At 39.2% G+C, this 24110-nt stretch overlaps 1 protein-coding gene across 4 annotated transcripts; it reads left to right on the top strand.

The window, feature by feature from the left end:
• Positions 1 to 27: 27 nt before the first annotated feature.
• On the top strand, positions 28 to 23800 carry DDX59 (DEAD-box helicase 59). Of its 4 annotated transcripts, none has more exons than XM_051808096.1 (8): positions 28 to 97; positions 17811 to 18634; positions 19782 to 19949; positions 20550 to 20639; positions 20999 to 21250; positions 21839 to 21991; positions 22483 to 22611; positions 23460 to 23800. In XM_051808096.1, exons 2-8 carry the CDS (start codon positions 17822 to 17824, stop codon positions 23721 to 23723), a joined length of 1869 nt encoding a protein of 622 aa, XP_051664056.1. In that variant the 5' UTR covers positions 28 to 97; positions 17811 to 17821; the 3' UTR covers positions 23724 to 23800. The 4 variants fall into 4 exon arrangements, with proteins under 4 accessions (XP_051664056.1, XP_051664037.1, XP_051664048.1 ...); XM_051808077.1 differs by lacking the exon at positions 28 to 97 and adding an exon at positions 16425 to 16531; XM_051808088.1 differs by lacking the exon at positions 28 to 97 and adding an exon at positions 16637 to 16796.
• The last annotated feature ends 310 nt before the right edge of the window (positions 23801 to 24110 follow it).

The raw sequence follows: 24110 nt of genomic DNA on the forward strand, positions 1-24110 counted from the left end.
CATGTGCCGCCACCGCCTCCCCGGCCGGGCGGGGCGGGCCCGGGGCCGCCCCCAGCCCACGGGGGCTCCGGCGCCGCGGCAGGCGGGGCCGCGCGAGGTGGGTCTGGCCTCGGGTGGGGCGGCCGCGGGAGCGCGGGCAGGCTCAGACTCGGGCTTAGGCTCGGCCCAGCCCGGCCTTACCCCGGCGGCGGCGGGAGAGGGCGGAGTGTTTCCCGCGGTCAGGGGGCGCCGGCGGTGCCCGGCGGTGGGAAAGGGCGGTGGCCCTGGGCCGCTCCGGCGTCGCCGCTCTCCACGGCGGGGCCGGACGGGCCCTCGGCGGTGGCGTCGGACAGGATCGGATCAGCCCCGGCGTGTCCCGGGTGTGAGGGGGCTGAGGAGCCGCCCGGCTGCGGGGGAGCCCCGGCGGACCGAGTGGCGGTGGCCGGAGCACAGAGCGCTGCCGGGGAGGCGGGCTGAGCATCCCGCCCCTGGGCGTTCGTCCCTCCTATTTTAAATCGCGTCTATAAATAACTTTAAAAATGCTCGGGTAGAAAAATGACAAAGCCTTTAAATGGTTCAGGGCCTGGTCACGTAATCACTGTAATAGCAGGCAGGAGTAGCGATTTGCCCTAGAGACCATCTGCTGTCGTGCCCACAAGTAGCTGGGCTGTTGTTGGAAGTACAGAATCACCTTAAAACAGGGGCCGCGTGGAGAGAAGTATTAGTCACGGCAGGAGCAGTAACTGGGTGATTACTGACTCAAACAGAACTGGATGGGTTGGCTTTGAAGTGCGGGTCTGAGGGTGCGGCCGTGTTGGTGAGGGAAGGCTGGCGGGAGGCGCTGCCTCCCTCGGCACGGGCACTGTGTCACCGGGTGACCCGCAGCGCCAGCGGGTGGTACATCTCCGAGTTTTGGAAACAAATAGTTATTGTAGGTTATTGTGTATATAGTTATTGTATATATTGTATATAAAATATGTATATATTGTATGTATAGGCTGGTGCAATGTCGAAGTGTGCCCTCCTTCCCCGCCATCCTGGGTGCTCTAGCAGCTCTGTGGTGAGCCAGTTCAAGAAGCTGATCTGGCCAGAAATTAATAATTTCTTTTTGTACTTTTTTTTTCCCCTTTAATCTGGTTGAACTTTCTTGAATTGCTTAAGGACCACTCCTACTTATAGTAATTATTGGCTGCCTTGCCCTCCTTCCCTTATGATAATTCAGTGAGTGTTTTCCCAACCTCTCGTAGTGGAGGGCAGCGGCCCGAGGTGGGTTGATTTTGAGGTTTTCTGTTGCTCCCCCGAGTCTGGAAAAGAATATTTAGACACAGTCTTAGCATGACATTGTAAGGTCTCAAATAATATTCTGGCCAGACTGTTATTTCTTCACGTTTTAATTGAACTGTGAATTGATCTGGACAGAGATTTTTCCATTGCTGTGTGGCTATGTGTGCTTCTAGCACTTCATGTGCACAGTGAGACAAACATCATGAATATGAAGCAAGATTTACTGACATGTATCTGTATTTATTAGTAATGAATAAATGAAAGGGTTGTGGAGGTCAACATTTGAAGAAATTATTGCCGAGTATCTCGCCATATGCTCTCTGGGATGGGATTCCCAAACTGTCATGCATACCACTCATAAGTGCTACATAGCGAGCTACAAAACTAGGAGCTGCTGTGGGCAGTATTCAGCAGAAGGGAGGGGAGGAGGAAAGTTGAGAAATCCTTGCTTTAGCAGGCGTAAGACTGAAATTCCCAGATCCTCTGCAGCAGAAATAGTAATAACAATAGCAAATTAACATACAGGTGTGACTTGGGAAAATGTTCTCTATTCAGAAAGCACATGCTTAGCTTTCAACAACTAAAGTAAGAGCTACATTTGCACATTTTCCTGAATTATTTTTTACACATACTTTGGAAGTATATTAGAAATTTAATGTTATTTTGACTACTTTTTTATACTGCCACTAGAAAACTTTATTAATTCTTCCTGCATATTTAACAACAAACATCTGAAATTTATAAGCTTTAAACCCTCAAATGATTAGAGCTATGGAAAAAAAAATATACTCCAGATCCCAACTAGTTTGTTTCTTGTATGACTAAGAAAATGCCTAAAAATTAGATCAACATACAGGAAAACATGCTTAGGAAAACTATAAGGCTATTATTTAGTTGTGGTGGAGATAGGATCCACTTTAAGAGATCAAAAGATTACAATCTAGTCCCTATAAAATTATATGAAACTTGCAGAAACAGATTTCTAAAAGAAATGTGGCATAATCCAAATAAGAAATCATCAGTTATATTTAAAGTACTCTTGTATTTATAATCTGTTCCTATGCACTTGCAAAACATCACATATACATAGGTACTGTAGTACATATAGTACTATATATACTATATACTATAGTATACATAGTACTGGGACTAGTGAGGCTTACCTGAAGCAAAGTCTGATCTTCAAAAATTCTTGCAGTCATGAGTCCCTTCTCAGTTAAAAAAAGGAAAAAGTGAATACTGTTTCAGAGAATGCATCTCAGAAATGGCAATAGGTACAATTATGGGTAGGTACGTATATAGACATTGCTACAGTCTAATCTAAAATGCAGACATTGTTGTGGGTGCAGCATTTGTGCCAATGAAACCTGTTCAGAGTCACAAAACAAAATCTAAAAATGGTGTCTTGTGGTAACTGCAATCAAAGTGGTTTTTCATTTGCTTAGTGCTCTTAGAAGTGAATGCATGAGTATAAAATCTAATAAGTGAAAAAGAAGACATTACCACTAGCTTCTGGAGTTCTTATGCCAGTTCTTCTACTTTTGCAGACATGCCAAAGTGTCATCTTGCTTACTGCATTATCAAAGATATCAACAGCCAACATGGAAAATTATTAAAATTTGTTCTAATTGCTCAGGGTAAATAAACAGGAAAACTGAGTGAGGAGTCATGCCTTTCTGCTCCTGTTTATGCATCTTAAAATAGTTTAAATAGTGATAATCTGTTCTGTACACAATCTTTCTGCTGCAGAGTATTTAATACTTTAATGTTAATTCCAAGTGGAAAGACAAAGTATTGAGAACTAAAACAATCAGCTCACAGATTTTTTTTTTTTTACCTTATTTCTCACTTCCTTTCCCCTCCCTCTACCCCAAATTAGAAACCCATTTAACTAGTTTTATCCTATGATTGCATCATAGGCCTGATTCTTCACTGTCATGTGTCTGGTCATCTATGCAGTGGGTGTACCACGCCTGTAGTCAGCATCAGGCAACAGGAACAAATATGACCATCAAGTTGTGAATAATGGTGTGGATGGCAGTTGTTGCTAATAGTTATAACCTTGGGAGATAGCGGAATGAGTCCTGACTAACAATTTCATACAATTTTTTTCACCTGGTTTAGGATTCACTTAGCTTCCGAAGAGGATATGTGTAGAGTAGAAAGCAGTAGACTAAATTCAGGCTTGTGCTAGATAATAGAGTGTTCAAACTGGAATAACATTTCATGCATAGTTTCTACCTTCACAATACTTGATGATAAAGGTAGAGTAAAATGTTTTAAATTAGCAATACCATTACTCTTTTTGCAATGGCACTGTCTGTAGACAGACTCGGTGCTAGTGAACAGCCAGTTTATCAGGCTGCATGTGAAGGGTAGTAAGCACATTCCCATTTCAGATTAGCTGGTGCTATTAGGGCAAATCCACAAACACAGCAGCTCACAGCAACGATTCATCTGGGTGATGCTTCAATGCTCAATGTTGGAAACAGACTTGAAATAACACCGTGGGCATATTGTCTTTAATTGCTGTTATCAAATTTGCCTAATTAAGATGATCCCATCTGTTTGCCTTAGCTTAGAGAATATCAGTCATGATAGAAATGGTTTTGGCTGAGGGGAGGGATACACCCTGTGGTCTGTAACCTCTGGCAAAGAGGCAGCATGTACAACTCAATGTGGTGCTGTCAGACTGTCAACATACGGCCCAAGAACCAGTCATGTCCCAATGTGAACCTTAAGGAACAAGCTTGTTGACTTCAGCAGGTTTATATTGCGTGTGTGAGGTTGTACAGGCAATCTATAAGTCATTCTGTGAGGTTATTCCAGCCTAGAGATGACTTGTGAAATGGAGTTACTGATATTCCAGCCTCTTAAACTTAAGACCTTTTATTAAATATACTTCTTTATAAGCAGTGGTAAAACTGTGAGAGTTAAGAAATTATATTTTTCAATCACAATCCAGCTGGTTGTAAGCAGTCCAGGAGATTCATGGAGTGTGTAGGGGGACAATTTCCTGGTCCAGGTATTAGGTGAACCAGTCAGAAGAGGATTACTAAACCTGGTGCTCACCAATGCAGAGGAGCTCATTGGCAGCCTGGGTAGCGACCACTCCCTGGTGAAGTTTGTGATCTCAAGGAGCATGAGCCTGGTGAGGAGCTAACTCAGGACCCTGAACTTTGAAAAAATGAACTTCCAGTTGTTTAAGGAGTTGGTGAATGAGATCCCCTGGGAAACTGTCCTTAGGGACAAAGGAGCTGACCAGAGCTGGCAGCTCTTCAAAGCTCTTTTTCTTACAGCTAGATGACCTTTAAGGTCCCGTCCGACCAAGGCCATTCTATGATAATCAAGTGAGTGATTGTTTGAATTATTAAACTTCTTTGGCATTATTACTGACATGCATGTACGTAGTTTCTGCAAGCTAGGAATTTTCTCAGAGCATGATTTTGGAAGGGAGTATGTTCTTCCTGTTTCAGGATGATACAAAAGTACAAGAACAGTTACATAATTACTGTCTTTCAGATTGTTCTAATAATTTGTAATCAGAAAGTGCTGAGACATTTAAAAGGGAATAAAACAGCTTAACAACTTTATAGATTCTAGTAGAGTCATGAGTCAAAGGGAAAATAAAGGTTTGTCTGACGTTTTACTTCAATTGTCAGTGATTTTTAATACAGTTAAAAAAGGAAAAAGGTGGAGTGATACCTACTTTAACTCATTTACTGCTACTGAAATCTGCACAACCAGAAAGCTTCCTGATGTGAGTCAAATGTGGTACCTAACTGTCACTTCTCTTAATACTTGGATGCTACTGGTTTCGTTTCCTCAACTTGGCTTTGGCCTAATGTAGCTCTGTGAAGGTGGGGGTGGTGGGAATCTACATCTTCCCTCCCAATTCTGCTGGGTCACCAGTCAGACAATAGATCTGTGGTCTGTGAGAGGCAAAACCTCTCATCCCCCTCAACACTCAGGACTGGTTGATTTGTTTTGTCTTTTTCTCTGGTTACTTTGGTGCCTTCTTTCCTCAGATTTTTAAATTTACTTTTAATTTTTTTAATCTGGTTTTCACATTGGCTACTTTTGTGTTCTTCCCATCTCCTGGAACTGCTCTTGTTCTAGGAGATTTTAGATGAGCTTTCTTCCCACATGTGCTGTGCTATACTCCGTAATTCCAAGGCTTTCTCCTTCTTGACGCTCCGCTGTTGCCAGGTGAAGAAAACAAATACCCTGCTATAACTGATATGTTTTATTATAAACTTTGTACAAAACTAAAACGCCATATTTATTACCATTATGGTAGTTGTCAGATAATGCTTTATCTGCAGCCAACTTCAGAGGAAAATGGACATGACTTTAGTTTTCAAATTGTGCATTCACGTATAAGAAGTTTAAATCAGTTACTAGGGCTTTTTCACTGAGTCTGACTGAGAATCAGTACAAAATTGTGCACTTTTTTGTGCTCTGACTGGCTTTTTTTATGCGGCTTCTACATGTAAAGAAAGATCTGAACATTCATAAAAGCTCATTTGTTTTGAGCATATACATGGTTTATTAGCAGAGCATGAATAGACTTCAGTTTCCCATGTTTTGGCCCTGCTTCCAGTTTTCACTGAAGCTCATGTGTGTCTGAATGAGACCAGGGGTAAACACTGTGTCTGAACACTGCATTTCTGGTATCATTTCATTGCAGTGAAATTCTTTTTTTTTTTGGAAGGCGTGGTAGTGAATATGTATGAGGAGGAGTGAACAAGGGAATAGAACAGCAGACTGCCCAATGACAGTGGGGTTTTTTATATATGTCTTCTTTGAAACATCATGCTCCAAAATGTCACTGGTTTTTTAAGCAGTTTCCATTTCCCTTAAGTTACTGAGAAATTGTAAGTTTTTGAGAAATTTTTTTATTTCTTTAGGGAGCAGGTGTACATAGCTGGTAACTTTAAAAATTAGATGTGGAAAGTGTATATTAAAGATTTTTATTGTAATAATTTATACATAGTTATCCTTGAGAGTGTTGGAGATTTCGATTATGGTAAGGTCATCACAACCTGAGTGTATAGAACTGTGTTACATTTAATTATCTTTCGGCATAACTTAATTTATGTTCAAGACAGAAAAATGTATGAGATGTTTAAGCTGTGTATAGAACAATTTGATTTAAATACTCTCCAATTTCAATATATATTAGAAACATGGAAAGAGCAACAATTATTTTAATAGTTGCCTTAAACTAAATGTGTGTTTGTGTGTATGTGTATATATTTGGCTCCAAGAAGGGGTTTTTTTTAAGTTTAGGTTAATCCTATGTGTTGTTCCCTTTTGAAATTACTGGTGCTACAGACATAATTAAATGTAGGTGTATATATAATTGGGTTTCTGGATTAAAGGTCTCATGCAGTTTATTTGTATTTGAAGAAAAAAGCCTGGGTGATTTCTTTTTTCTAGAAAGTTTCAAAAGAGAAATTAACTACAAAAGGTTGATAAGTCTCTCTGGTTATTCTGTCCTCATATGGTATTCATGCTCTATAATATACATGGCTCTGTTAATGCACAGAGTGTTATCTCTGCTGTCCCACCTGGGCAGGGAGCAGCCACGGTTCACTTGTTGGCACAAAGAGTAGAAATGTCCAAACTGATTGATTACATTGCTCTGATTTCATTATTTAAGAGAGTCCAGTGCCACAGAAATATCCTCGGTGCTGCTAGAGAGCAGGTTTCCTGTGTATCGACAGAAGATTAAGAGCCATCTGAATGGAGATGCTCTGTGTCTGTGTATCTGCTGGCTCTTTTAATGATTAAAGAAAGACATGTCATGCTTCCCAGGGCCAACACCCTCTTGTAACCACTGCCTCCTTTCGTGGCTCCTTGCAGAGCAGACAGTGTCAGTAATGCAGAAGCCTTTTGGCTACTTTGCCTTTTTGCTCCATGTTCCACTGATGTAGTAGGAGCTCTTTGTTCTTGCTTGTCTCTTCTCTGGCTACCTGTGTTTTTCTTTTTTCAAATTGTATAGTGCAGTAGTGCTCTATTTTTCAAGTATTTACCTTGGTAATTTCAAGGGGAACTGTTCCCCTGCAGCTTTAGTTTACTCTGGATCTGAGCAGAATGAGAATCTGAGTATGATGACTTGCTCCAGTTCATGCAAACTCCTCAAGAATGGTAATATCCTTATATACCCAGCATGTTAGCTGAATTGCAAATAATCTCAGGGGAACTGTGGTTTCATAGAATTACTTAATTTTAATTTGTCTTGAACCGCAAGGTAAGTATAAATATTCTGGGGAATAAGGTGCTCTAGGAGGGAAAACCCAAGATAGGCAAGAAAATGAGCAGAAACCTTTTTAAGCTACTCTGTCTCATGTTGTTTTCTGTCCTGTTCCTTCTAGTGTTTCTTTGGAAATTATTTCACCATATATATTCAGAACAGTTTATAATTTATTGATATTGATAATATTTATATGTTTTTATTATCGCCTATAGTTTTAAATTGCTGGGAGATTTATTCCTTATACTTGTAAGCCTAAGCCACCACCTTTGTCCACTTGGGAAACTATCATAGCCTTCTTGTTTCGTGACACCAGGCTATTACCTGACAGAGAGCTTCCTCAGCTTGGGCTGCAACCTGTTTTGTGCCTGAAATCTAATTTCTATATATCTTGCCAGTTGCCACAGGAAAGAATATTGCTTTGGCCAGGAACTGTACAAAATGACCTTCTCCTAGTGGGTCATGAGCCAAAAAAGAAACGGGTAAACTGAAATTGGACTTTTGCATGGCTCAAAGCTCTAAATCATTTGTTTAAAAACAAAACAAACCCAAACTGACATAATTTCACATGAAATTCTAGGCTTATATTTTATGAGAACAGTGTGTTGAAGTCAGTCTTTTTCACAATCTGGCCTTACACTCAGGTCAGCTGAGTTGTATTAAGAATTAGCATAGATTTATTCCACTGAATTGTTTGGCAGATAGAATCCCATGAGTGCTTCATATGAATTTCATACAGTCTTCCTTAAAAAGAAAATACACATCCCTGAAAGCTTGACCATACAGCACAAAGTTTCCTTTCACACTGCAATACTTCAGACTTATTTAATACCCAAGAGTTAGAAAACATATAATGATCTGGGGTGCAAACTTGCTAACCAGAGGTTTTCTTGCAATAAAGTAAGTAAAAAATACATGAAGTGATAAACTGTTTATTTAGTGTAAATTGAATTTATACCAAAATGTGAAAATGTATTTTAAAACTTCTAATCTAAATTCTTTTGAAGTGGGTATTATCATGATGGATTTTTTTGCAGCCAAGTTACAGATCCCAGAAAAATAAGGTTTGCATGGAAAGTTCTTGGCAGATCTCTCTTGGAACAGCACAAACAACATGACTTAACAAGGAGGCATTCATTATTTCTGTCTTGTTACCCTCTGTTCTTACAGTCACCAGCTGTAAGGTTACTGGCATCTTTGAATCTTCCTAATAAACAGCATGGGGAGCAGTCATTCAAGAGTGGTAGTGAGAGATATGTTGCATTTCTGAGGCTTGCTTTTGTTTTTTAATAGCTATTGTGCTTTATCAAGCTGAGCTAATGCATTGTCTGCATGTTCTCACAGCAAACAAAGTTTAGAAAAGTAACTAAATTTCAGAAGGACAAATCTGTTGGTTTAACTTTAGGGGTCTGTGAGCCTTAAGTATGCAATTAAAAGAAGTGTTTTGCCTTTGGAAATGAAAGCCATCTGGTATACTTTTCTATTAAAAAAAAGTCATGGAGAAATGGCCTACATGTTGACCATGTATTTATATTGCATTACAATCCTTTTGGAAACAATTTTAATTGCAGGTGTAACTTGTTTTGGTAAACTAAGTCCCAAAACAAACAAACTTGTATCCTCTGTTTTGCTTAGCAGTCATGTACAATGCCTTTTTTTAGCACGTGACAAAGTTCTGTGCTAGTGAAGTCAGTGCCAACTACAACCCAGGTCTGTGAAATTAATATCGGAGACCTGCAGGATGAGCCTGTAGGAGAAAATATCCACAAGGTGTATTTTTTTATTTACACTATTAAGACCGCAATGAATGCTCAAAGAGTGACCTTTGAGAACTTAAAAAATCTGTAGGCTGGAGCCCAACAGAAACAGTCACTGAGAGCAGTGGTAAAGGCTGGCCTCAAGGAATCCTGGAGCTGTGTAGCCACCAGGCCCACCACTGGTAGAAAGTGCAGGAGCTTTCTGGGGGCATCCTCTGCTTGGTAAAGGCTGCCCGTGCCCTCCAAAGGCAAGTCACAGCTGGCAGTCACTGGTAGCACTGAACTTGGCATCTACTCTGGCAGCAGTGAGTTGACTTTGTGTAGGTGAAGTTACACCCTTTCCACACCCTTCCTTTAATATTTTTTGTGTGAGAGATTCAATTAGGACAATTTTAAGATTTCATGCAAAGACAGAAGGGGGACCAAATCTAATGCGGGGAAGCATGAAGGTTAAACCTAATGGTTAATATTGGAATAAATTTTAAGAAGACAACTGATTAAAAGTCTAGTTTGTAGCAACTCTCTTGCATGTTTTCCAGGCCTTTCTTACAGTAGTTTCTGCTGTCAAAACTAGCAGTGCTGATAGAAGCTTTCCTGGTGGAAAGGGAAATTTATTATCCATTTATTCAAAGGGCTTATGATATAATTTTTTCCTTCAATCTGTCACATTAGTGGATTATAACTCTTTTTCTTTCACCTGTCTCCCTGTAATATGAATGCAATGTACCTGTTATATTTATTATACTTGCTGATTAATTAGAAAGGTCTTAATCTCTTAAAAAGTGATACCATTTGAAAGAGAGTTTATTGATGGGCAGGTGGCAATACACATTGGACACAGGTCATCTGGCAAGCTGGAACCTAATGGTTCCTGTTGTCTCTTGTGGAATTTCTGTTTTTCCTCTCCCATCCTTTTGTCTGAGACCTCAAAGTAGGGGGGGGAAAGGGCTTAATTTCAGTAAGTGCATGTTGTGTGAGTGTTATCTTACTTTTAGAATAGATGCCAATCTCTCTTGCCTCCAAACAGCCTTATTAACTGGAACACAAATCTAAGTGGCAAACTGGTAAGCAGCTTTCCAAATACAATGTTTTATATCCTCTCAGAAAGAAAATGAGATTAACGTGAAAGGAGAGAATTTTTAATTCTTAATTCTAATTATGTTATATTTCAAGATTGTTTAATCCTGTTAATTTCCACCTGAATTCTCTAGGTTACAGTTTGCTGCTTACTGAAGTCTCTGGAATTTGTCAATTGTCTTTGCAATCTTTTGATCAAATTCTTGTTCTCTAAGTCTCAGAGACCCAACAGAGATATGTAAGTTTGAATATGCTTAAATGGTTGTCATACCCTAAAATCATTCCTTTTAACTGCAAAGAGCTGGTCTGTATCTTGCACAAAGAAGTTGGTAACTGTATTCACTGTAGTTTTTATAGCTGTGCTAAGAGTATGATGATATTGAATTAGGGAGTCCATCAGTTTTCAGAGTAAATATTATATGCAGTATTTGAGCATAAAATCACATACATTAATTATGTTCATAATTTTTTCATGAATTGCCCTATACAGTTATTTCCCTATGGACTAGTGGCATTTAATGGCATTTAATGCTGGAGCTTCAGGGCAGGACTGCTGTTGTTTGCTTGTTGGGGTGTTTTTTGGAGTTCTTTTTTAAACCAATTCAGTCATATGCTTTAAAAATTCAGATTTAATTAGATTTTTTTTTTAAATTCCGATTTTACCACAGATTTCTGCAGAGACTAATATTGACCAATGTTTCCTTAGAATGTGGCTCTTCAAACAAAGAGAATGCTCAGGAAGCCTGAAAATATTAGTCCAAGTCTTCTTTTACTGACTATTTACTTTCTAAAACCTTAGGAGTTGCCTGTTTAAATTAAGCAAAATTAGAAAAACTGAGCCTCAGAATAAGTATACTGTGTGCAATAGCTGTACTAAAGCAGGCCATTTTGTATGAATATTAGCAAAATTGACTAGTTAATGGTTAGCCACCATTATTTGGTTTTAGATTATCTGGATTTTTCCTGTGTGGTTCCTTTAAAGCTGTAATTCAGAAACCAGTGGTGTCATTGACTCGCTAGTTCCTTCAATCAACTATTCATTAAATATGCTTTGGGTTAGAGCTGCAGTTGACTACCTACCTAAAAATATGCTGATTGGCTTCAAAACCCCCAAACATTGAAGAAACAGAAAAATATTTAGTTTCATAGCATCAGATGGAGCAGACATGGACCAATCTGCACATAAACATGCTTGGACTTCCATGCCTTCTGAATGGAAAGACATTCCCCCTCACTTTCACTCAAGCAGTGGATGTGTTGTTAACTCCAGTTACATGTATTGTGGCACACTTAAAAAAAACTAAACAAACCCAGAGAATAATTTTTTTATTCTTTAATTGACATCTTCATAAGCTTAATGTTCTTCATCCCTTATAACGTTATAAAACAGCACTAAAGCTCTGTAATTCCTTGGTGTAGAATAATGTTACACAGGATATGTGTTGAGATATTGAAAATAATTAATAGCATAAAGAAAACCCAAAGCTATTCCTCTTGATGTGATTTTAGACACGTTTTAATTGTCAGATCTGTCACTCCTGGCACTTGCCACTTGAGGGAGTGATGCACAAAGTGCTGGTTGGACTCAAATTAGAGTCCATTCTCAGTAGTTTTGCATACACTGGGAGCTCACTCCAAGTGGAAAAATCAGACATCACATGAGGATATTTTGGCTACAAAAGGAAAATTAAAATGCTGTGTACTAAAATGTTTTGGACAGTTACCCTTTGGGATGTACTTATGTGCCAATCAAATCCCTGTGTGGAACTCGAGAAGACCTTTCCTGCCAGATTGGTGGAGAGGTGCCTGGAGGTTGTATTCTGGTACAGGTTTGAATTGATGGGGTTACTCTGGGCAGTGTTACTGTGGAGAGCTGAGGTGTGTGGTACAGTCAGGCAGCTCTTGGAAATGCTTGGGACACTCTCTCGGAATTAGTATGCAGAATGCCTGTTTCTTATGGATTTAGTGTGCCTGGGAGTAGAGGGATTTGAGCCTCCTGCTTTAATCCAATTTTATTTTACTGAATTATTTATTATTTGCAAGTGATTGGAAAGGTTGGTTCATGCTTCTAAAGAATGGCTATTAGATGTTACAGGGCAAAGCACTTGATTTTAAACTGAGGGCAGGAATCCAAGTTGCCACGTTTGCTTTCTGTATATTTAATATAGAAACCATGAGTGAATATAGAAAAATCTTGATATCATTTAAAATAGACCAAGAAGTGGGATACTTAACTATTAATAATTTTCGCTTGAGTTATTGTTTTCATTATTTCTTTTGGCTTTTAATTAATAGTTGTTATCTTTGATATTCTAATAAAAATTTGCATAGCATTGAAATAATCTGTGGCTATATATTTATGTAGTAAATCTGTGTCACAGTATATGTCCTTTTGTACATGTGGGGTTGTGTGTGTTACATTTCTGTAGCTCCTAATATTTACTTTAGAATTTACTGTGAAGAGACGTGTTAATTATATAAGGACTATATTTGTGCAGGGGTTTCTAATAACAGTACGTGATACTTTCCTGGGCAGCTATTGTACTAGAACACGTGCAGCATAGGCAAGATGAGAATATTGTACATTCTTGGTGTTTTACCAACTCAATTAAATAACAATGTGATCATACAAAATACAAATGCTACCTTGCTGCCCTGGAGACCTTAAGATTTTCCATTATGACACTCCCAGATAAATTGTCCAGAATGTACAAAAGTTACTGTCTATAATTATTAATGCTATCTCGTATGGGCTTTTTTAGCCACCAACGCGCCTGCAACAAATGTGGGTAGAGCCCTTCCCAAATCTTCGTTCGCGAAGCCTAGCCATGACTCACTGACTGACTGATGATAATTATTAATGGTTTTCTAACAGGATGTAACCCCACCTTTATTCAGTCAATGCTTGAACTAACTAGTGTTTAGAAGGAAGAATACCAAGACAGAGCCTTTATAGCATATCTGAGAGCATCTTGTCTGGGACATTTTGTGAACTCTGAAGGTTACAAAAATTGGAATTCAGAAATCTTATTAAAATGTCATTCACCTCAGATCTGATTAGCAGCATCAAGAGCTGAGAGGATGGGAATTAAATTCACCAAGGCTATCTCTTACATATTTCATCATTCTGAAAAAAACAGGTAAGTAACTGAAATAGAACATTTATGCTTTATTCCAGGAAAAAAAAATTATTTAGTGAGCTCACAAAGTACAGTATCTGTTCCAGAAGAGGTTTTGTTACATCTATACTGATTATCTTCTCCCTGTAAATAAAGAATAACCTACTGCATTCTGTGGGAGCTTGCACTCCTTTTCAGTTGTGAGCACTTATTATAAAGCATGTTACAATTTTTGTTGGAAGAATTAACTATCAGCTGTCCATCCTTTATGAGTCACTCAAGGTGCAGGAGATCTACTGTTACCTGTTCCTCAGTCACCTCTTTTTCAGATCGAGTTTACATAGTTGTCTCTTGCATGGAAGCCCTTTCATGCCTCTTAATACCCATAGAGTCCTTTCCTAAAACTTAATTTCAAGCAATACTGTAGTCCTTCTCAGGGACTGAGTGATGGGGAATTACAAGGAGTATCCATATAGGTGGATAGAGTATATACAGTAATGTTCTATATACCTTTCCCAGTGTTTCCTGCCAAGCGACTTTGTTTTTTTCTGACTGCTGTTATGCACTAAAAAAACCAGAAAAAGCTGATACATATGGGATACTTGCATTTTGGTGTATGAACTCCATAGAGTATGAAGCATCTCATATCATATTGAATATTGTTGAAATACTGGTCTTTGTTTAGCAAATGATGTTTTGAATTCCAGGAAATGACCTTGTAAAAATGGAAGTAAGAAAAGGAAATTCACTTATGTTAGGGAGGGAAAATGAAGAAAAGAAAGTCAGTGCAAACAAAAGGGAATGACAGAGGCTGAATCAGAGAAAGGTGGGGATTTTAACAGGAATGTATGTAGTATAGGTGAAAGGTGCCCAATAGTTTTTCGGTCTAGAAATGCCCACTTAATCTTTCCAGAAGTTCAATAGTCTCTTACAATTCTACCAGTTAATTAATAATCCCAGAGAGACCAAACCCCCTTTATTTGCACTAACTTTGTATTGCTACTGTGGTAGCAATCCAGTACAGAGATTTCCAGGATACTTTAAGATAGACCATGTTTCACGTGTGACTGGACTTGAATGTTATAGAATGCTACAGACGGCTGTTGGAAAGCCCCCAGCTTTGTGCCTGTGTTTTAACCCCCATCCTGCTGGCTCCCTGACTGTCCCTATGGGCTGCTATTAAACAGTGCTTCCAAAGGGGCTGTTAGGATTTATGGATTTTCTCTTTAGTTGGAAATGGTGATGGTTGTAGTCACCAACAAAAGTAATGAGGCAGAAGTGGAACTGTGCGTCAATGTGGATGCTTTCAGGCTAATGGGATCAATGTTGGAGGAGAGGGAGGGAGGTAAGATAAAATCTGGTTTAGGGTATCTAGAGTGCCTGGGAGTACATCAACCCAGAGAACTCCCAGCAGGATCTCTTTGCCATGCACCAAATCATTTATGGTCATAGGGTATTCTTTTACTTTGGGAATACTCTGGTCTTGCTGCATGTGCTCAAAACCAGGGCCCGTACAGACACAGCGACATCACCTATGACAGGTCTTGGTGTTGGAAGGGAGTACCTGGGACAGGTTGACTGACTGACCTCCCTGTGGTGACGTGAGTCCTTGAAAAGTGAGGGAGTGGCAGTGACTACCCTGTTCACAATGGCTGAGCAGATAAGCCATCAGCCTTTCTGAGTGGACACACATCCAAGCCCTCCTACTCTCTTCCAGGAACTTGGGTTTGCCTGGGGCAGTGGTCACACCTGGGCTGTCTTGCAAAGGACAGGTTGTCCATCAGTCTGAAAGTGTTTTGTGCCCTGCAGTGAAATGTCATAAATTCTTGTGTTCTCATGCCTTGTGAAGTAGTGTAAATATGCTTATTTATTGTTGAAAGTAATAACCTACTCAATTTGCAGTATGTGAACAGCTATCTCACTGTGCCCTTCCAAGCAGGTGGGGCATTTCTCTCCCATACCTTGTGGCTCTGTCATGTGCAGCAGGAATGTTTTCCTCGTGTGTGTGTCTGTAGCATCTGGCAACTCGGGCTGTAACTGTGGGAGTGCTGGACGTGCCCCCCCTGCAGAGCCAGAGGGGCAGCATCCTGTTGCAAAATGTGGAATATGTAAAATTTTCCTAAGGATGTTCTTTGCTGTTTGATCTTTGTATACTTTCAAGGCTAATCAACAAGAAAGGAGATTTAGTCGGTGAAACAGATAAGAGCTAAGAAGAAAGCTGTAAGTGATGTCCAGGTGTTAGAAAGAGAAATAACTTGTTGGTAGAATTGCCTTGTTAAGGTTTAGGTCTAGGCATGCTCCAGTGATCAAAGACCTAGGGGGAGGTTAGCAAAGCTTGGGAAGAAGGATGTCCTCTGATAGTGGACACAAAGAGTGCAGAATTTACAGGCCACAAGGTCGTTTGGCAGTACTCCCAAGATAAGGAAGAAACTAATAAAGACAACTCAGCAACTGTGCTGAACCTGCTCCAACCGGTTAAATGGTTAATTCTGGCAGGGGCAAATTGTGACCACCAACTCAGAGACCACTGACCCGAGAAACCCACCGACCCAAAAGAAGAGAAAGACTGGGCATGTGGACTAATTAGCATGAGAAGCGAGGGAATCGTAGAATACTAATTAATAGGATAACAATGTAACTTGTAGCAAATGAGCACTAATTCCTTTGTTTGCTAAAATGTTTAAATAGTAAAATGTACTGATAGTTGGTGTGCTCGATTTGTGTAATAACACCGAGCACTCAGGCTTGCGCAACTCTGAAATAACCAACGTCTCTCTCGAGTTACTAATTATTGGGCTTGTTTTACACTGGGTGACGAACCCGATTTTGGTGGACAAAAACCGCGCCTTCAGACCCCAATCCAAGCCGAGCTTAGCAGCTCCGGGACAGGTTCGGCCCTCCCCGGCCGAGCAGGGAGGCTCTCGGCAGCGGGGAGCCGGGAACGCCGGAGCCGGGAACCCGCCCCTCCCCGCCTCAGTCTGTGGGCGGGAGCGGCCCTGCGCGGCCGCCGCCATTTTGTGCGGGAGGCGGCGCGGCCCCGCGGGCGGCTGGCACCGGTGCGTGAGGCGAGGGGGGCCGGGGCCGGGCCTGGGCCTCGCCTGCAGCGCCGGGGCCGGGGCGGGGGCGGCTGGGGGGCAGAAAAGGCTTCGCGCCGCAGTGTTGTTCCGTGGGGTGCGTGGCCGTTGCCGGAGAGCGGGGCTGGGGCAGGCGGGGAGAGGCGGTCCGGGATTCCCGCGGGTCCCTTCCGAGCAGCCCGTCCGTCAGCCCGGCACTCTGCTTGAGCGCTCCCCTTGCCTGGGAGGCTGCTGAGCTTGCGAAGAGGTTTGTTGTGGAAAATCCTCATTAGGCTCGAAAAATTAAATGGTGAGATTTGGCTTCTGGTCCGGTAGCGAGGGGGAGCAGCATTCGCCGGGCCCCCGCCGTGTGCCCGCCGAGCTCCGGGCCGGCCCCGCTGCCTCAGCCGCTGGACGGCTCCGAGTTACACAAACACAGCTGGGTGTAAACACAGAGATAGCTTTGTGAGGTTTTAGAAAACTAATGTAAGAAGAAGTTCTCAGAGACTGGTATACACAGTACCATTTATTCAGAATAAAATTGCTGGGTTTTGTATACTTTATTTAGTGATTGTACGGTAGCAAACGATTAGTGAGAATATCTGACGCTTTCAGAGTCAACTACTGAAGGTTTCAGAATATAAAAGTTATGGTTCATTATGGACTCTTGATTTGTCTTCCTTGTTTTACAGTAGAGATTTGGCAAATTAATCATGTAGGTCTTTGCTCTTTTTTGGACACCTCGACCAAACAGATCTGGACTCCAAACATCTCAAAAGTGTGCAACCTTTTAAATTTGAGTGGTCTTTGAAAAGGTCAACAAAAGGAGTGGTCTTGAGTGGGTCCTATACTGAATTTGACATATTTTTCAAAATTTATTTTTTTTTTATTTATAGTTTAGAACAATGCTTGCTTCCATAGTTTTGTCTTAGAAACAACTCTCCAAGGATTTAAAGATGACTGACTCTCAAAATAGATAAATTTCCATGCAGTCAAAACCAAAGTTTTTACTCAGCTGCAAAGGTCTAATAGTGAAAACTGCCTGTAGATGGATCTCTGTACTGTTCATGCTTCCACTGTTATTTTGAAATACTACTTGGCATTGCATGAACATTGTAATACCAAGATAATTTTTAAATAAGGCAGTTTCTAGATCTTTTCAGGGAGTGAGAGTTCGTTCCTGGGTTTGCAAATATTTGCTGGACTTTTTTTTTGTGGTAACAGTATATGTACCTTTCTCAATAGCACTAGTTTCTAACAACTGTAACCATTTGCCTTCTAGTGTACTGAAGCATGTTTTTACCAAGATCTGTTAAAGTCAAGAGGACTGCTGATGAGGACAAAAGCTGTACAGCTAAGAAAAATAAACTGTCTTCTGGAGGACCTTTGCTAGAGGACACCACCGAGTTCCAAGACTGTAAGTCAGTTAGAACAGAAACTTCTCCTTCAGCATGCAATTTGAATGAAATTGTACAAGAACACACAGAACCTGTAGCTGGAGGCCTTGATGCTGCTAATGCAACGTTGGGAAAGGACAGCCAAAATACTGATGAAGACAGCCCTTTGGAAGAACCCATAAAATCCTTCAGCAAATCCCAGCGTTGGGCAGAACCCGGAGAGCCTGTGTGTGTGGTGTGCGGTCGCTATGGAGAGTATATCTGCGATAAAACAGATGAAGATGTTTGTAGTTTGGAATGTAAAGCCAAACACCTTCTACAAACTCAAGCAAAGGAAGAACAGCTGACGTCTGATCAACTCACAAACTCTGAAGCAGAAGCTCACCTGCCTCATGCACCTTATTTCTACAAGGATCATTCCTTTATTTTAGGTTTGCGAGATGAGCAGGTTGAGAATCTTAAGCTGCAGCTGGGTATTGCTGTCCAGGGCCAGCAAGTTCCAAGACCTATTGTAGAGTTTGAACACTGTGGTTTTCCTGAAACTTTAAACCATAATTTGAAGAATTCTGGCTATGAAGTCCCAACTCCCATCCAAATGCAAATGATCCCTGTTGGACTAATGGGGCGGGATATTGTGGCTAGTGCAGACACGGGCTCTGGAAAAACAGCAGCCTTCCTACTCCCTGTTATTATGAAGGTTTTGAATGAGGTAATTGAACTTTGTATGTTTTGAGTGTGGTTTGCAACTTTGTCTTTTGGATTCCCAATGGGAAGGAGAATGTGACTGTGGTGATTTTAATTAACATTCAATGATTTATTTCACTTTTGATCGATGGAATGTTGGTTCTTGGGGGTGGGCGGAGTTGCTGATTAATTTTAATGATTTTGAATGTTTTTTCACTTTGGTCAGGAGATAAAGCAACTATTAATATTACCAAGTGTAGAGTTGCTCCTTTTTAAGAAAGGTAATTAAATTCTGTGGTACACTTCCTAAATGACTTAAAATAGAAAGTGAAAGTAATTCCAGCCCTCTGCAAGAAGTTGTTCCTCTATCTTGATATGCCAGAAGTCTGAAAGAGATTTGTTGACATTTGCGTAATTTCAAAGAGTAATTTCTCTTGGAATATATTTGGTTGACCATCAAATAACTGCAGGAATTTGGGGTAATATAATTTCTGAAATCCTCTAGTTACCCAGTCACCCCTTTGATTCTGTGGGAAAAAGCAATTAAGAAAGTTTTTGCTTCATAAGGACATGAATGTATGACAAGAAGTAATGGCAAATAGTATTGAGTACCTTGTGTGTGGCTCAGTATTGCTTTTTCTTTGGTGGTTTTATTTATAAGAACATTTTTCAACATTCTGGACCTGATTCTAGTTGATATTTCGCACTGGTTAGATACCTTTACAAATATATGTATACACTCACAAACGAGTGCATAAACTTTTACAAATGAAGAGAGATTATTTAAGCAACTCTTTTAATCTCTAAAGTACTCTAGCATTAGTTTTAAGAATAAAAGCATTATGTAAGAACATGTAAGAACAGGTGTATTGCATTTCAGTACTTCCTCTGTCTGATTATCATTAAAGTCTGCAAGACAGTTGTATGTTTATAATAATGTGCGCAAAATTGGAGTGTCAATGAATAATACCTCTGTACATGGTCTTTCCCATTCTTCATCTTCAGGGCACTAAACAAGTTTATGTATACGTCAAGAAATAATTTTATTTTGTTGTTTAAAATAATTTTTGGTTTTAATGTAAAATATTATGTTGGGAGATTTAATTTTGAAAGCTTTTTCTCAAGATAATAGAGCACTCCCATGTTCATTAGATTTCTCCCCCTCTTTCTAGACAGAAACTCCATCTGCCCTTATTTTGGCACCAACAAGGGAGTTGGCAATTCAGATAGAGAGACAAGCTAAGGAACTGATGGCTGGTTTACCAAACATGAGAACAGTTCTCCTGGTAGGAGGTTTGCCGCTGCCTCCACAGCTTCACCGGCTCAAGCAAAGTGTTAAGGTAAGGACTTGGAGTGGGGAGTTAGGTTTTATTGACATTCACAGAAAAGAAAAATGTTATTGTTGACATGTATGAGCACACAAGAATGTGTTTTTTCCAAGTCTAAACTACTGAAATGTTTGTTAGCTCTCGAAAATTTTACAGGATTACAATTTTTAAAAACATTTTGACTTCTGATTAAACTTTTTTGTTTGTTTGTTTTAAAAAGTTTCATGGGTGATATTGCTGCTTTCGAAGACTAAAATATACTATTTTGTTAGACAAGGAGTTGTAATTTACAGCAAAAAGTAGTTTGTTTTTCATGCAGATTATATTGCTTGTAATTTAGACACGTCCATTAGAGTTCTAAAAGGTCTGTTTCCTTTTGAGCCTCTGTAATTTAAGTTATCTTTAAAAGTTTTATGACTTATTTGAAGGCAAGTAGTTTCACTAATTATAGCCCTTGTTATCTCTATGCTGTAACTTCATAGTTTTTCTAGGAAAGTCATCTGTTCTTTCATGGAATTTCTAACTCCTGGGTTATTTGTTTGTTTGTTTGGTTTTTTTTGTTTGTGTTTTTGGTTTGTTGTGTTTTTGTTTTTGTTTTTGTTTTTTTAATAGGTTATAATAGCAACACCTGGAAGGCTTCTTGAGATTTTAAAGCAGAGTTCTGTTCAACTGCATGGCGTAAAAATTGTAGTGGTGGATGAAGTAAGTTTTTATTTATCAGAGCTGTATTTCCTTTAAGAGCCAGTGTGAGTGGCTGGTCTAACTGATTAAACATACGGAGTGTTTGTTATAAAGATACAATACATTTCTTAAGAGAAAATTTTATTTTTTTAATACAATTTGAAATGTATTTGAACAACTCCTATTGGCTGTAAAAGACTTAGATATCTGACAGGGTAATACTGTTAGACCAGTGTGAATCATTTATTTTTAATTTTCTCACCTTTTCTTCTGACTGTAAATACTCCTACATCATACACATTATGGTTCTTTTGTCAATTCAAGTTCAGGGTCCTGCTCTTCATGGAAAACTCTGGTAGAAATTAATATTTTTCACTTAGGTGGATACCATGTTAAAAATGGGTTTCCAGCAGCAAGTTTTGGATATTTTGGAAGACATCTCACAGGACCATCAAACCATACTGGTGTCAGCCACAATTCCAGTGGGCATTGAACACTTGGCAAATCAGCTTCTGCACAATTTTGTAAGAATAACAATTGGAGAGAAGAATCTGCCGTGTTCCAATGTCCGCCAGATTATCTTGTGGGTAGAAGAACCATCTAAAAAGAAAAAGCTGTTTGAAATACTAAATGTAAGTCTAATATTTTTCTCATAAGAACAGTTTATAAAAATACTCATGTCTTTACACATCTCTGTCAGGTTCTCATCTTTAGTTCTAATCTGTATGTAGTGAAGAGGTGGAGTGAGGTGAGGCATGTAACTGCACACACTTCAGCAGTTCTGCAGTGTAAGAGTTTTAACGGCAGTTTCAGGGATTATTCCACTCCCATCACTCCCATGTATTTTCTATGAGGAAATGGGGGTGATTTTGGATGTTTGACTGAAGGTTATCCAAGAGGTAAATAAGAATCTTTTAACTGAATCTCCGAACTTAAAGAAATTTGGATTTACTTGAAAACTTCTGACTTGTAAAAAAATTCATGTGTTGATATAAAATTGGCTTCTGAGACTGTAAGTCATTATATGTTTATAATGTACAGCTTTGTAAAGTTTCATAGCTGGTATCTTAAGTTCTTATCTAAAGTCTAGAAACATTTGTTCATCTGAAAGTCTTGTTAATGTTGGAGATAAAGAGCAGAAGAAATTTAATCCATGCTGATGATGGGCAGCCAGTGGTTTCCAATGCTTACCTTTTTATACGAACTGTTTAATTTTACAGGATGAGAAGCTCTTCAAGCCTCCAGTGTTAGTGTTTGTGGACTGTAAACTAGGAGCAGATCTGTTGAGTGATGCTGTTCATAAGATTACAGGATTGCAGTGCACAGCTATGCATTCTGAAAAGTCTCAGGTGGAAAGAACAGACATATTACAGGTTTGTGCCTCCTAAAGTTACGGGAGTTTTGGTAGATTTTTAAAAGGCCATTTTTTTTAAGGTGGCTTCACTTGAATGACTGAAGTCATAATTGACTGCTTTTCTGCAGTAATACCTGGGGTAGTGCTGGGGGAGACAGATGGGGCCAAGCAAAACTGAAGATAATAATGCCATTTTAAATGTAGATAAATACTGGAGACTATTTCCTAGGTTTTTTGCTTAGAAATTGAAATTTAAATATGCATTATCTTAAATTGATTATTTTTTAGAGTTAAAATTGTGGCTTTGATTTCTCTTGAATTATCTCTGTGGGTTATATTCCTGTTTAAATCAAGAATACAGGGGAGCCATTATCTCTTCTACAATAGAATAATCCCACTTGCTGTGTTCTTACACTGTTCTTACACACTAGCCCTTAGCCTATGCTTGGAGCGGTTCAAAATAAAAATGAGCTAAAAAGAACTAATTTTTATTTGTTCCTCCCTTACCAGGGATTACTTCAAGAGAAGTATGAAGTTATAGTAAGTACTGGAGTCCTTGGACGAGGGCTCGACCTTGTCAACGTCAAACTGGTAGTGAATTTTGATATGCCTTCAAGTATGGATGAATATGTACACCAGGTAAATAAATAAATTGCTAAAGCCTTATTTGAAAAGTATATCAATACGATATCCACCTGTGGAAATTCAAATTTAAATGTAAAAAGAAAGATTATTTTCCTCTTCAGAATATTGATTTTTATAGGAAAAGAAAGAAAGATGTGGGATATCTCTTCTATAAGTTTATGTATATTACTAAAATCTAGAACGCTGCTCTTGTCTCTCATCTATATAAGTTACTAAAACCTAGAAGAGTGTTTTTATGTCAATTATTTTTGCAGTATTATTCTTCCTGTTTTGTACTCTAGTAGAATTTTGTGTCTATAGAAAGCAAAGTTTACCATTTTTACTATCTGTGTGAAGAAAGGCCGAATATCCCTCTATCTGCTGCAGTTTGTCTGCAGTGTGGGATATGCATGAAATAGTCAGGAAACCAGTCATGAACGTTGTTGGCAAATAATTTAAAGTTGCTAGAACATAGAAAGTAAAGGGCATTTTTATGGCCATGCTGGTACATATTGTGCTTGATACATGTATGTGACATCTCTATAATAAAGATTTTTGAAAAACATTTTATTTGGATCAGATCTACTGTAAGCTTTTGCCCGTAGGCTGTGTCACATGTCTCAGTATCAGTAGTGGACTTCTGGTATGTCCTATAAGCAAATCATAACTTTAGATGCATTTAAGCTCAAACTTCAGATCTACATATCCTGAATTCAGGAAGTATTTTGTAAGTAACTTTGTGTTAGAGATTTGACCCTGTCACTTAGGTTACTTACTGTTTTATAACAGAAAATAAACTTTAGGGCTATTTGAAGGACTTCCATTTAGTATTGATAACTTAAAATTAATTCATGCTTTTTCAGGTTGGAAGAGCGGGAAGGTTGGGTCACAGTGGAACTGCAATTACTTTTATCAATAACAACAGCAAGAAGCTCTTTTGGGACGTTGTAAAAAGAGTAAAACCTACAGGCACCATTCTTCCCCCACAGCTGCTTAATTCCCCATATCTGCATGACCAAAGGAGAAGGGAACAACAGAGACTTAAACAGTTACAAAATAGCCTTGTAACAGGAGATAATATTATGGACATTATTAGAAAACACAAGAAAAATAATTCTCAGAGGTAATAAAGATATATTTATAGTTCTGTAATTACAATGAAAGTATGATTAAAAATAAACATGAAATGATGGTTTGTGTATTGCCTTTTTTAAACAAGTTTGTCAGTTTTTTAAGGAGGCTCATTTTTATCTCATCTTTATTTTGAAATACAGGCTGTGTGTTTGAATTACAGTAGTGCCTAGTAAAAATACTCTGTAACCCTGTTATAACCAGTAGTCTTTGGTCTTGCTTGCAACATGAACTGAGAAGATACCTTTTATTTTGTTCTAGTATTTCTAGAACATGAAAGTTTCAGACTTCTTGTGAGACATACTCTTCTGGTAATTCTTATGTCATTATATTGAGACAAGATCTTTGCAAAGGACACCGTTTTAAACCATTAAAAATTGGTG

Source organism: Manacus candei, unplaced genomic scaffold (assembly GCF_025592945.1).
Source record: "Manacus candei isolate 608988 ecotype Guabito, Panama unplaced genomic scaffold, ASM2559294v1 h1tg000005l, whole genome shotgun sequence".
NCBI lineage: Eukaryota > Metazoa > Chordata > Aves > Passeriformes > Pipridae > Manacus > Manacus candei.

Coding starts and splice junctions, on each gene's coding strand:
- DDX59 (XM_051808096.1), top strand. CDS start 17,822: ATGTTTTTACCAAGATCTGTTAAAGTCAAGAGGACTGCTGATGAGGAC. Junction 21,251..21,838: donor AGCTGTTTGAAATACTAAAT/GTAAGTCTAATA, acceptor TTAATTTTACAG/GATGAGAAGCTCTTCAAGCC. Junction 22,612..23,459: donor TGGATGAATATGTACACCAG/GTAAATAAATAA, acceptor ATGCTTTTTCAG/GTTGGAAGAGCGGGAAGGTT.